Here is a 12,369-nt window from a genome sequence, read left to right as displayed (position 1 = left end):
CCAGCATGCACCGGCAGCCAAAGGGCATGCTGGGAGTTGTAGTTGTGCCTCCAGCTGTTGCAAAGCTACAACTCCCAGCATGACCTTTGGCTGTGCATGCTGGGAATTGTTGCTAAGAAACAGCAGGAGGCAAACAGCGCTTACTTCCTGCTGTATGCTTCTGCTGCCGCTACTGCCACGGCCTGGGACCATCGCCGATGCCACCCCTGCCAGGGACCCCCGCCACCCATCAGATCAGGTAAGGGACCTCCTCCACCATTGGGACCGATCACCGACCAGCAGCTCCCATGATTGGTTGGCCGTTCTCGGCCGACCAATCGCGAGATCGTGAGGTGACCTGATTGACCCGGAATCGCAGCAAATCGCCGATCTGAAATCATCAGGACCCCCCCAGGGGTTTGCACGGGATGCCTGCTGAATGATTTCAGCAGGCTTCTCGTTCTGTTCACCGCCCGGTTACCGGCGGTGAATGGAAACACCGAGGGCATACAGGTACGTGAGGGTATACCTGTATGACCTTGGTCCTGGTGGGGTTAAGGACAATGGACATAAATGTATGTCCTGATGGGCTGGTACTTAACGCACCAAGATGTACATTTATATCCTATACATAAAACGAGTGGAGGAGCTATGCTCGATTGATGCATGGTAGGTCGTGGCTGCTATCAGCAGCCAGGGACCCGCAGGTAATGACGGACATCAGCAATCATGCTGGTGTCCGCCGTTAACCCCTTAGATGCAGTGATCGATACTGATCACGGCATCTACGGCATTAGCATTATTGCGGGTGATCAGACCACTCGCGGAAAATCGCAGAGGTTCGATCAGTCAGGATAGCTGATGGAAGTACCCTTACCTGCCTCCAGGCGGCTACAGCGGCATGTTTGCCTTCTAAAAGACCAGACCAATAGATTGCCGATATTACTGATCAGTGCTATGCATATGCAAACATATGTAAACAGTAACAGCAATCTAAGGACTGCTATGTATAGTCCCCTATGGGGACATAAAAAAAAAATGTAAAGTGAAAAAAAAAGTTCTAATAAAATGTGAACAAGACCCTCTGCCAATAAAATCCCCCTTTTCCCATTTTACAAAAAAAGTGTAAAAAAAATAAGTTAAATAAATATATGTGGTATCACCACGTACGTAAATGTCTAAACTATTAAAATATAATATTAATGATCCTATACAGTGAACAGCGTAAATGTAAAAAAAAACAACAACTCTGAAATAGCTGCTTTTTGGTCACATCACATCCCAGAAAAATTTAATAGAAAGTGATCAAAAAGTCACATATACGCAAAAGTGGTACCAATAAAAACTACCAATAATGGTGCAAAAAATGAGCCCTCATACAGCCCCCTATAAGGAAAAATAAAAAGTTATAGGGGTCAGAATAGAGCCATTTTAAACATATTGGGGGAGATTTATCAAAACCTGTCCAGAGGAAAGTTGCCCAGTTGCCCATAGCAACCAATCAGATCACTTCTTTCATTTTGCAGAGGCCTTGTTAAAAATGAAAGAAGTGAGCTGATTGGTTGTTATGGGCAACTTTTCCTCTGGACATATACATACACCCTTACACAGTTACCCCCAACCACCCTCCCCAATAAAATTGAAAAACATCTCGTACGGCACTTTTTCCTAAATGGTTGAACTTGATGGACTCTTTTTTTGACCTTCTAAACTATGTAACTATGTTATTACCACTAGGCCTGTCACCACAGAAGGTCTTTATCTGAATTATTTCCTGTTTTTAGGAGGACATTATAGGGTGTCAAGGGGCAGGTTTCATAGAGGGGCTGGTACATTTCAGACGATCAGAGCACTTTAGAGAGTAGAGGTGGAAGAAATATACAGAGGCACCAGGGTGGCCCAAAAATGAATTCAGCAATGTAAATATGCCAGATAGAATTAATTAGCTTGAATGAAGCATCCACTTAAAGGGGTACTCCACTGCTCCGTATGTCTAGAGCCGGCATCGGGAGCTCATGATGCCATAGCCCCGCCCCTCATGAGCCCACGGCTGTCACGCCCCCTCCCATAGACTTGCATTGAGGGGGGCGGACGTGACGTTGTGAGGGGCGGGGCTATGACGTCACTCAGCGTTCTCAGCGCCGGCTCTAAGCGTTCGGAACATTTTGTTCCAAGCGCTGACCAAAGGAGTACCCCTTTAAACCTGTCTGATTTGAGAACAGTGAAATTCCTACACAATCCTTACCATCTGATTCTTCAGAAATTCCAGCTCTATCTGTAGGCTTTCCTCTGATGTCACATCTTTGTGCTTTTGCTCAAGTTGCTGCCGGGTCTCCTAGAAGCAACATCAGAGAGAAGTCATAAGGAAATGTGGTTATCTTACCACTTTACAGTATATTCTGATTTCATTGGCTTGTTAAAAATAGGTCATGGATCCTCTGTATAAAACCACTAATTCACCAAACAGGCATCTGTCTAAGAAAGAAGTCCTAGAGCAGAAGACCCAACCTCTAACATATGAGCTAGTTCAACCCCTTAAGGACCAAGCCCATTTTGACCTTAACCCCTTAAGGACCAGGCCATTTTACACCTTAGGACCAGAGCGTTTTTTGAACATCTGACCACTGTCACTTTAAGCATTAATAACTCTAAGACGCTTTTACCTATCATTCTGATTCCAAGATTGTTTTTTCGTGACATATTCTACTTTATGTTATTGGTAAAATTTTGTCGATACTTGCATCGTTTCTTAGTGAAAAATTCCAAAATTTGATGAAAAAATTGAAAATTTTGCATTTTTCTAACTTTGAAGCTCTCTGCTTGTAAGGAAAATGGATATTCCAAATAATTTTTTTTTTATTCACATATACAATATGTCCACTTTATGTTTGCATCATAAAATTTACGATTTTTTACTTTTGGAAGACACCAGAGGGCTTCAAAGTTCAGCAGCAATTTTCCAATTTTTCACAAAATTTCCAAAATCACAATTTTTCAGGGACCAGTTCAGGTTTGAAGTGGATTTGAAGGGTCTTCATATTAGAAATACCCCATAAATGACCCCATTATAAAAACTGCACCCCCCAAAGTATTCAAAATGAAATTCAGTCAGCGTTTTAACCCTTTAGGTGTTTCACAGGAATAGCAGCAAAGTGAAGGAGAAAATTCACAATCTTCATTTTTTACACTTGCATGTTCTTGTAGTCCCAATTTTTGAATTTTTACAAGGGGTAAAAGGAGAAAATGTATACTTATATTTGTAGCCCAATTTCTCTCGAGTAAGCACATACCTCATATGTCTATGTAAAGTGTTCGGCGGGCACAGTAGAGGGCTCAGAAGCGAAGGAGCGACGAGGGGATTTTGGAGAGTACGTTTTTCTGAAATGGTTTTTGGGGGGCATGTTGCATTTAGGAAGCCCCTATGGTGCCAGAACAGGAAAAAATACCCACATGGCATACCATTTTGGAAACTAGACCCCTTGAGGAACGTAACAAGGAATAAAGTGAGCCTTAATACCCCACAGGTGTTTCACGACTTTTGCATATGTAAAAAAATGTTTTAAAAATGTCACTAAAATGTGTGTTTCCACCCAAATTTCACATGTATGCAAGGGTTAATAGCAGAAAATACCCCCAAAAATTTGTAACCCCATCTCTTCTGAGTATGGAGGTACCCCATAAGTTGACCTGAAGTGTACTACGGGCGAACTACAATGCTCAGAAGAGAAGGAGTCATATTTGGCTTTTTGAGAGCAAATTTTGCTCGGGGGCATGTCGCATTTAGGAAGCCCCTATGGTGCCAGGACAGCAAAAAATACCCACATGGCATACCATTTTGGAAACTAGACCCCTTGAGGAACGTAAAAAGAAATAAAGTGAGCCTTAATACCCCACAGGGGTTTCACGACTTTTGCATACGTTAAAAAAAAAAAAAAAAATTTCACTAAAATGTGTTTCCCCCCCCAAATTTCACATTTTTGCAAGGGTTAATAGCAGAAAATACCCCCCAAAATTTGTAACCCCATCTCTTATGAGTATGAAGGTACCCCATAAATTGACCTGAAGCGCACTACGGGCAAACTACAATGCTCAGAAGAGAGGGAGTCATATTTGGCTTTTTGAGAGCAAATTTTGCTCGGGGGGCATGTCGCATTTAGGAAGCCCCTATGGTGCCAGGACAGCAAAATAACCCCCACATGGCATACCATTTTGGAAACTAAACCCCTTGAGGAACGTAACAAGGGGTACAGTGAGCATTTACCCCCCACTGGTGTCTGTCAGATCTTTGGAACAGTGGGCTGTACAAAATTTTTAATTTGCGCAGCCCACTGTTCCAAAGATCTGTCAAACACCAGTGGGGGGTAAATTCTCACTGCACCCCTCATTACATTCCGTGAGGGGTGTAGTTTCCGAAATGGGGTCACATGTGAGGTTTTGTTTTTTTTGCGTTTGTCAAAACCGCTGTAACAATCAGCCAGCCCTGTGCAAATCACCTCAAATGTACATGGTGCACTCTCCCTTCTGGGCCTTGTTGTGCTTCCCCAGAGCACTTTGCGCCCACATATGGGGTATCTCCGTACTCGGGAGAAATTGCATTACAAATTTTGGGGGGCGTTTTTCCCTTTTACCTCTTGTCAAAATGAAAAGTATGGGGCAACACCAGCATGTTAGTGTAAAAAAATTTTTTTTTTACACTAACATGCTGGTGTAGACCCCCAACTTCACCTTTTCATGAGGGGTGAAAGGAGAAAATACCCCCCAAAATTTGTTAAGAAATTTCTCCCGAGTACGGCGATACCCCATATGTGACCCTAAACTGTTGCCTTGAAATACGACAGGGCTCCAAAGTGAGAGCGCCATGTGCATTTGAGGCCTAAATTAGGGACTTGCATAGGGGTGGACATAGGGGTATTCTACGCCAGTGATTCCCAAACAGGGTGCCTCCAGCTGTTGCAAAACTCCCAGCATGCCTGGACAGTCAACGGCTGTCCGGCAATACTGGGAGTTGTTGTTTTGCAACAGCTGGAGGCTCCATTTTGGAAACAGTGGCGTACCAGACGTTTTCATTTTTATTGGGGAGGGGGGCTGTGTAGGGGTATGTGTATATGTAGTGTTTTTTACTTTTTATTTTATTTTGTGTTAGTGTAGTGTAGTGTTTTTAGGGTACAGTCACACGGGCGGGGGGTTACAGCGAGTTTGAGCTGCCGCGCAAAATTTGCTGCATCGCAAACTTGCAGCCTGATACTCACTGTAAGCCCCCTGCCCATGTGAATGTATCCTGTACATTCACAGTGGGGGGGGGGGGGGGGACCTCCAGCTGTTGCAAAACTACAACTCCCAGCATGCACAGTCCATCAGTGCATGCTGGTAGTTATAGTTTTGCAACAGCTGGAGGCACACGGGTTGGGAAACACTGAGTTAGGAAACAGACAATGTTTCCCAACCAGTGTGCCTCCTGTTGTTGCAAAACCACAACTCCCAGCATTCTCAGGCATGCTGGGAGTAGTAGTTCGGCAACATCTTTAGAGCTAGATGTTGCCGAACTACAAACTCCCAGCATGCTTGGAGTTGTAGTTTTGCAACATCTGGAGGACTACAGTTTGCAGACCACTAATACAGTGGTTCCCAATCTGTGCCCTTCCAGATGTTGCAAAACTACAACTCCCAGTATGCCAAAACTGTCCAGGCATGCTGGGAGTTGTAGTTCTGCAACATCTGAAGGGCCAGATGTTGCAGAACTACAACTCCGAGCATGCCTGGACAGTAAGGGCATGCTGAGGATGTGTAGTTTTGCAACATCTGGAAGGGCACAGTGGTCTCCAAACTGTGGACCTCCAGATGTTGCAAAACTGCAACTCCCAGCATGCCCAGACGCCAAGGGCTGTCTGGGCATGCTGGGAGTTGTAGTTTACAGGGTCCCTTTACAGCAATGCATGTCACTTTACGGCGACGTGCATTGCTGTAAAGGGCCCGACCGCGGCTGAAGATCTACTCACCTGTCGCCGCTGCCGCCGTCTCCGCCGCCAGGATCCGGGTCTTCAGGGACGAGGTAAGTACCGGGGCCGGTCCCCAGCACTCCCCCGTCCCCCGCCGCGTCCTCCGGTCTTCCTCCCGTCCTCTCCGGACTTCAAGGGGCCGGGCAGGACGGGAGTAAGTAACCGCCCCCCCTCCTGCGATTGGTCGGTTAACTAACCGACAGATCGCTGGGGATCGGAGGAGGTGGCAGGCTTGCCACCTCGCTCCTAGGCTCCAGCATGGTCCTGGCTGTCTGTGACAGCCGGGATCATGCGAAATTACCGGGCGGTCGGGTCCCAGAGACCCGATCAGCCCGGTATCGCCGCAGATCGCAAGGGCGATTTCCCTTGCGATTTGCGGCGATCGCCGACATGGGGGGCCTACATGGCCCCCCTCGGCGTTTGCCCTGGATGCCTGCTGAAGGATTTCAGCAGGCATCCAGTTCCGATCTCTGCCCGGCGAGCGGCAGAGACCGGAAAATGCCATGACGTTGTGGAACGTCATTGGTCCTTAAAGCCCAGGGTGCCATGACGTTCCACAACGTCATTGGTCCTTAAGAGGTTAAAGGGGTACTCCAGGGAACTAAACCCATAACCCATCCTTTCCCTCTCACCAACCTATGTATTTGTCTAAATAACATTCATTAGCTATATACAACAGTTTTCCTCTTTCAGCTGTCACTTACATGCAGGAAATGTGAGGAAAACGTCATCCAGCCAACTACTGTATCTTGACAGGAGGGTGGGAGCTAGGTCAGTGAGGGGTTTACACAGAGACAAGCGCCACATGATTCCTGGCTTCACAGCCACAGCTCCCCTCTCCTCTCTGTGTGCTTTGAGAGAAGCTGAGTGAAGATTGCTGTAGATCTTATCACTTACTGCTGCCATTCGAAGCAGAATATGATTTATTGCTGGAGGAAGGATGATAAGACCTGTACAATGTGTGAGCTGCAGTGTGAACATGCATACAGATAGTGAAAGCAATTGGCCAACAGAGGCCACAGCAGCTGCCAAAACCACATGAATAACTACAGGGGACACAGAACAGGTATTGTGGTGGCTTTGGGCATTTTTATTTTTATTAACTTCCCCGGAGTACCCCTTTAAGGACCGGACCAATTTTATTTTTGCATTTTCGTTTTTACTTCCTCGTCTTCTAAAAGTCATAACTCTTTTATATTTTCCTCTACAGATGAGTATGAGGGCTTGTCTTTTGCGTGACCAATTGTCCTTTGTGATGACATGACTCATTTTACCATAACATGTATGGTGCAACCAAAAAAATACAATTTGTGTGGCAAAATTGAAAAGAAAAACAGAATTTTGCAAATTTTGCAAGGTTTTGTTTTCACGCCGTACAATTTACGGTAAAAATGAGCTGTTTTCTTTATTCTGTGGGTCAATACAATTTAAATGATACCCATGATTACATACTTTTCTATTATTGTACCGCTTAAAAAAACCTCAAACTTTTAAAGCAAATTAGAACGTTTAAAACCCCTCTATTTTGATGACCTATAACTTTTTCATTTTTTCGTATAAGCGGCAGCATGAGGGTTCATTTTTTGTGGCGTGATCTGTACTTTTTTTTATTGATACCACATTTGCGTATATAAAACTTTTACGTTTCAAAGGTTTTTATTAGAGTTTGTACATAACAATAAGGAGCATTGTATGACATAATACAACATATAAAGCTTAATACAGATTAAAGAAAAGCCAGTGACCAAAAAGCCAAGAAGGCTGCATTCCGCCACTACCTCCCGCTTCGATGTCAGCATACACTCGGTTTGACACGTCTGCCCAACCACGGAGGGAGTGGCTGCTCCTCGAAACACATGGTCAAGTAAGCCAGTAAAAGAAACATAACAGAACTAGTAACATTAAAGGTGGTGTTCAAACATATCAGATAAGTAATGGAAAATCTTGTCTGTAAACTCGTTACACTATAGATGTGACTTTCTTCTGGAATCTGTAGCTACAGTTTAATACCCTTCTGGCCTTTCCAAACTTTAAACACTATATAGCGGTGAAGCATTGAGTGTCACCAATTAATTAATTAATCAATTAACCCCCTACTCCATCTGTTGAAATCCCCCGGACAGTCAGCACCCCTCTATCTGCCAGCTAGTATCTCCCCCTACCCCGATAAGGGGAGGGGGGGGGGGAGCAGAGCTGAAGAGACCAACAATCCCACCTGTAGAGCCGTGATGGTTTACGCTGGCCCACCCCTAGATGTAAAGACAATCCACGCTTCCCATGTCACCCTATGGGCAGGAAAATTACCCTGGCCTGTCGCCCAGACCTCCTCCAAGGTGCAGACATGCGTAATCATAGTCACAAGATCTTCCACCCTGGGGGGGGCTGTGTTTCTCCAGTTACGAGTAATTAAGATCTTTGCCAAAACCAGAATTTTACAGAAAAGTACTCTCACAAAGGGAGGGAAGTCTTGCATGTCAATTAGTAATTAAGCTGTCTGAGGGGTAAGTTGGACAGGTTCCCCTAATATGTCACTCAACAAACTCCCTACCTCTTTCCAGTATTGGGCAAGTTTCGGGCACGCCCATAACACATGCAATAGAGTGCCTCTCTGAGAACAATCCCTCCAACACCTATCTGAGCTCAAGGGGTACATAACATGGAGTCTAGCAGGGGTGTAGTACCACCTAAGATGTGTTTTGACTACTGCTTCTAGATGGGAGACAGCTTTTAAGGACTTTTGGACCAGTTTAAATGCCCCATTCCACTTCTCAACAGGCAGCTCCAGGTTCAACTCCAAATCCCACGCCCTCATATACGGTGTCTTCTCCAGTGGGCCACTAGAGGACAAGTCCTCGTACAAGGGTTTGAGCCCTTTAAGTTGTTTAGAGAAATATTCCATCAAACCAAGGCTCATTGGCGGAACAATGCGGCATGCTTCAACTAAAAAGCTTTTAATACGTAGATATGGGAATATTAGTTGAGTAGGGAGGCCAAATTTAGCTTGCAGATCTGAATATTGTAACAACTGGTCATTCTCATATAGGTCTGACACTCGAAGTATACCCCTATCTACCCATTTCCTCACATCAAGATCTTCCACCACCAAGGAAAGTATAGAGAATGGGGCCATTTTATTCCCAGTAAATGACGTGTCGGTCCTAATCTGTTGTGCGTAGGCGTAACATTGTTGAGCTGCAGTTGTAAACAAAGATGTCCTAGGCGAGGTGGGAACTCGCCAGGCGTGTAGAAATATTATACTGTGGGGGTCGTGTATAGACGCCAAGAAGCACTCAATTTGTACCCAGTGAACATCAGTTCTCCTTTCCCAACATGGTCTCAATAGGGAAATTATCGTAGCTGTATGGTATCTGCGTATGTCAGGGATCCCCAAACCCCCCATCTTCCCGTGTTTAGTAGCCACGCAATACGTGTCACGATGCCGGCTGGCAGGTAGTGGATCCTCTGTGCCAGAGAGGGATTGGCGTGGACCGTGCTAGAGGATCGGTTCTAAGTCACTACTGGTTTTCACCAGAGCCCGCCGCAAAGCGGGATGGTCTTGCTGCGGCGGTAGTGACCAGGTCGTATCCCCTAGCAACGGCTCAACCTCTCTGGCTGCTGAAGATAGGCGCGGTACAAGGGAGTAGACAGAAGCAAGGTCGGACGTAGCAGAAGGTCGGGGCAGGCAGCAAGGATCGTAGTCAGGGGCAACGGCAGGAGGTCTGGAACACAGGCTAGGAACACACAAGGAAACGCTTTCACTGGCACGATGGCAACAAGATCCGGCAAGGGAGTGCAGGGGAAGTGAGGTGATATAGGGAAGTGCACAGGTGCAAACACTAATTGGAACCACTGCGCCAATCAGCGGCGCAGTGGCCCTTTAAATCGCAAAGACCCGGCGCGCGCGCGCCCTAGGGAGCGGGGCCGCGCGCGCCGGGACAGAACTGACGGAGAGCGGGTCAGGTACGGGAGCCGGGGTGCGCATCGCGAGCGGGCGTTACCCGCATCGCGGATCGCATCCCGGCCGGAGACAGTATCGCAGCGCCCCGGGTCCGTGGAACCGACCGGAGCGCTGCAGTGAGGAAGGTGTAGCGAGCGCTCCGGGGAGGAGCGGGGACCCGGAGCGCTCGGCGTAACAGTACCCCCCCCCTTGGGTCTCCCCCTCTTCTTGGGGCCTGAGAACCTGAGGATCAGACTTTTGTCCAGGATATTGTCCTCAGGTTCCCAGGACCTCTCTTCTGGACCACAACCCTCCCAATCCACTAAAAAGAAGGTTTTCCCTCTGACCTTTTTAGAAGCTAAAATTTCTTTGACGGAGAAGATGTCCGAGGAGCCGGAGACAGGAGTGGGGGGAACAGATTTGGGAGAGAAACGGTTAATAATAAGTGGTTTAAGAAGAGAAACGTGAAAGGCATTAGGAATACGAAGAGAAGGAGGAAGAAGAAGTTTGTAAGAGACAGGATTAATCTGGCGCAAAATCTTGAAAGGACCAAGATAGCGTGGTCCCAACTTATAGCTAGGGACACGGAAGCGGACATATTTAGCGGAGAGCCATACCTTGTCTCCAGGGGAAAAAATGGGAGGAGCTCTTCTTTTCTTATCCGCGAATCTCTTCATGCGTGAAGAAGCCTGTAAGAGAGAATTTTGGGTCTCTCTCCATATGATGGAAAGATCACGAGAAATTTCATCCACAGCGGGCAGACCAGAGGGCAAGGGGGTAGGGAGGGGGGGAAGAGGGTGACGGCCGTACACCACGAAAAACGGAGATTTGGAGGAAGATTCAGAGATTCTGAAATTATACGAGAATTCGGCCCAAGGTAGAAGATCTGCCCAGTCATCCTGGCGGGAGGAAACAAAATGTCGTAAATAGTCACCCAAGATCTGGTTAATTCTCTCTACTTGTCCATTGGATTGAGGATGGTATGCAGAAGAAAAATTTAATTTAATCTTGAGTTGTTTACAGAGAGCCCTCCAGAATTTAGACACAAATTGGACGCCTCTATCCGAGACGATCTGTGTAGGCAACCCGTGAAGACGAAAAATGTGTACAAAAAATTGTTTAGCCAACTGAGGCGCTGAAGGAAGACCAGGAAGAGGGATGAAATGTGCCATTTTGGAGAATCGATCAACGACCACCCAAATAACAGTGTTGCCATGGGATGGGGGTAAGTCAGTAATAAAATCCATACCAATCAGAGACCAAGGTTGTTCGGGGACAGGTAGAGGATGAAGAAAACCAGCGGGCTTCTGGCGAGGAGTCTTATCCCGGGCACAGATAGTGCAGGCTCGCACAAAGTCCACCACATCAGTCTCTAGAGTCGGCCACCAATAGAAGCGAGAGATGAGTTGCACAGATTTCTTGATGCCCGCATGACCTGCGAGATGGGAGGAGTGTCCCCATTTGAGGATTCCAAGGCGTTGGCGTGGAGAAACAAAGGTCTTTCCTGGAGGAGTTTGCCTGATGGAGGCTGGAGAAGTGGAAATCAGGCAGTCAGGAGGAATGATGTGTTGAGGAGAGGGTTCAATTTCAGAAGCATCTGAGGAACGAGAGAGAGCATCGGCCCTAATGTTCTTATCAGCAGGCCGAAAGTGAATTTCAAAATTAAATCGGGCAAAGAACAGAGACCACCTGGCCTGACGAGGATTCAGCCGTTGGGCAGACTGGAGGTAGGAGAGGTTCTTGTGATCGGTGTAAATAATAACTGGAAATCTTGATCCCTCCAGCAGATGCCTCCATTCCTCAAGTGCTAATTTAATGGCTAGAAGCTCTCGATCCCCGATGGAGTAGTTCCTCTCCGCCGGAGAGAAGGTCCTAGAAAAAAAGCCACAAGTAACAGCATGCCCGGAAGAGTTTTTTTGTAGAAGGACAGCTCCAGCTCCCACTGAGGAGGCATCAACCTCCAATAGGAAGGGTTTAGATGGGTCAGGTCTGGAGAGCACGGGAGCCGAAGAAAAGGCAGACTTGAGTCGTTTAAAGGCGTCTTCCGCTTGAGGAGGCCAAGACTTGGGATCGGCATTTTTTTTGGTTAAAGCCACAATAGGAGCCACAATGGTAGAAAAATGTGGAATAAACTGCCTGTAATAATTGGCGAATCCCAAAAAACGTTGGATGGCACGGAGTCCGGAGGGGCGTGGCCAATCTAAGACGGCAGAGAGTTTATCTGGGTCCATTTGTAGTCCCTGGCCAGAGACCAAGTATCCTAGAAAAGGAAGAGATTGGCATTCAAACAGACATTTCTCTATTTTGGCATAGAGTTGATTGTCACGAAGTCTCTGAAGAACCATACGGACATGCTGGCGGTGTTCTTCTAGATTGGCAGAAAAAATCAGGATATCGTCCAGATATACAACAACACAGGAGTATAGGAGATCACGAAAAATTTCATTAACAAAGTCT

At 46.6% G+C, this 12,369-nt stretch overlaps 1 protein-coding gene across 3 annotated transcripts in view; it reads right to left on the bottom strand.

Moving 5' to 3' along the window:
* The window catches only part of QRICH2 (glutamine rich 2), a 109,228-nt gene that overhangs the window by 74,305 nt on the left and 22,554 nt on the right, over positions 1-12,369 (bottom strand). Inside the window, exon 3 of one of the 3 annotated variants that reach the window (XM_056549842.1) lies at positions 2,225-2,314. The exons of the other annotated variants lie outside the window; for them this stretch is intronic. Within the exon in view, the coding sequence (XP_056405817.1) occupies positions 2,225-2,314 (90 nt within the window). The remainder of the gene's footprint in view (positions 1-2,224; positions 2,315-12,369) is intronic. 3 annotated transcript variants of the gene reach the window in all.

The sequence above is a fragment of the Hyla sarda genome, chromosome 13, assembly GCF_029499605.1.
Source record: "Hyla sarda isolate aHylSar1 chromosome 13, aHylSar1.hap1, whole genome shotgun sequence".
Taxonomy (NCBI): domain Eukaryota; kingdom Metazoa; phylum Chordata; class Amphibia; order Anura; family Hylidae; genus Hyla; species Hyla sarda.
This window is presented reverse-complemented; position numbering and strand designations above follow the sequence as displayed.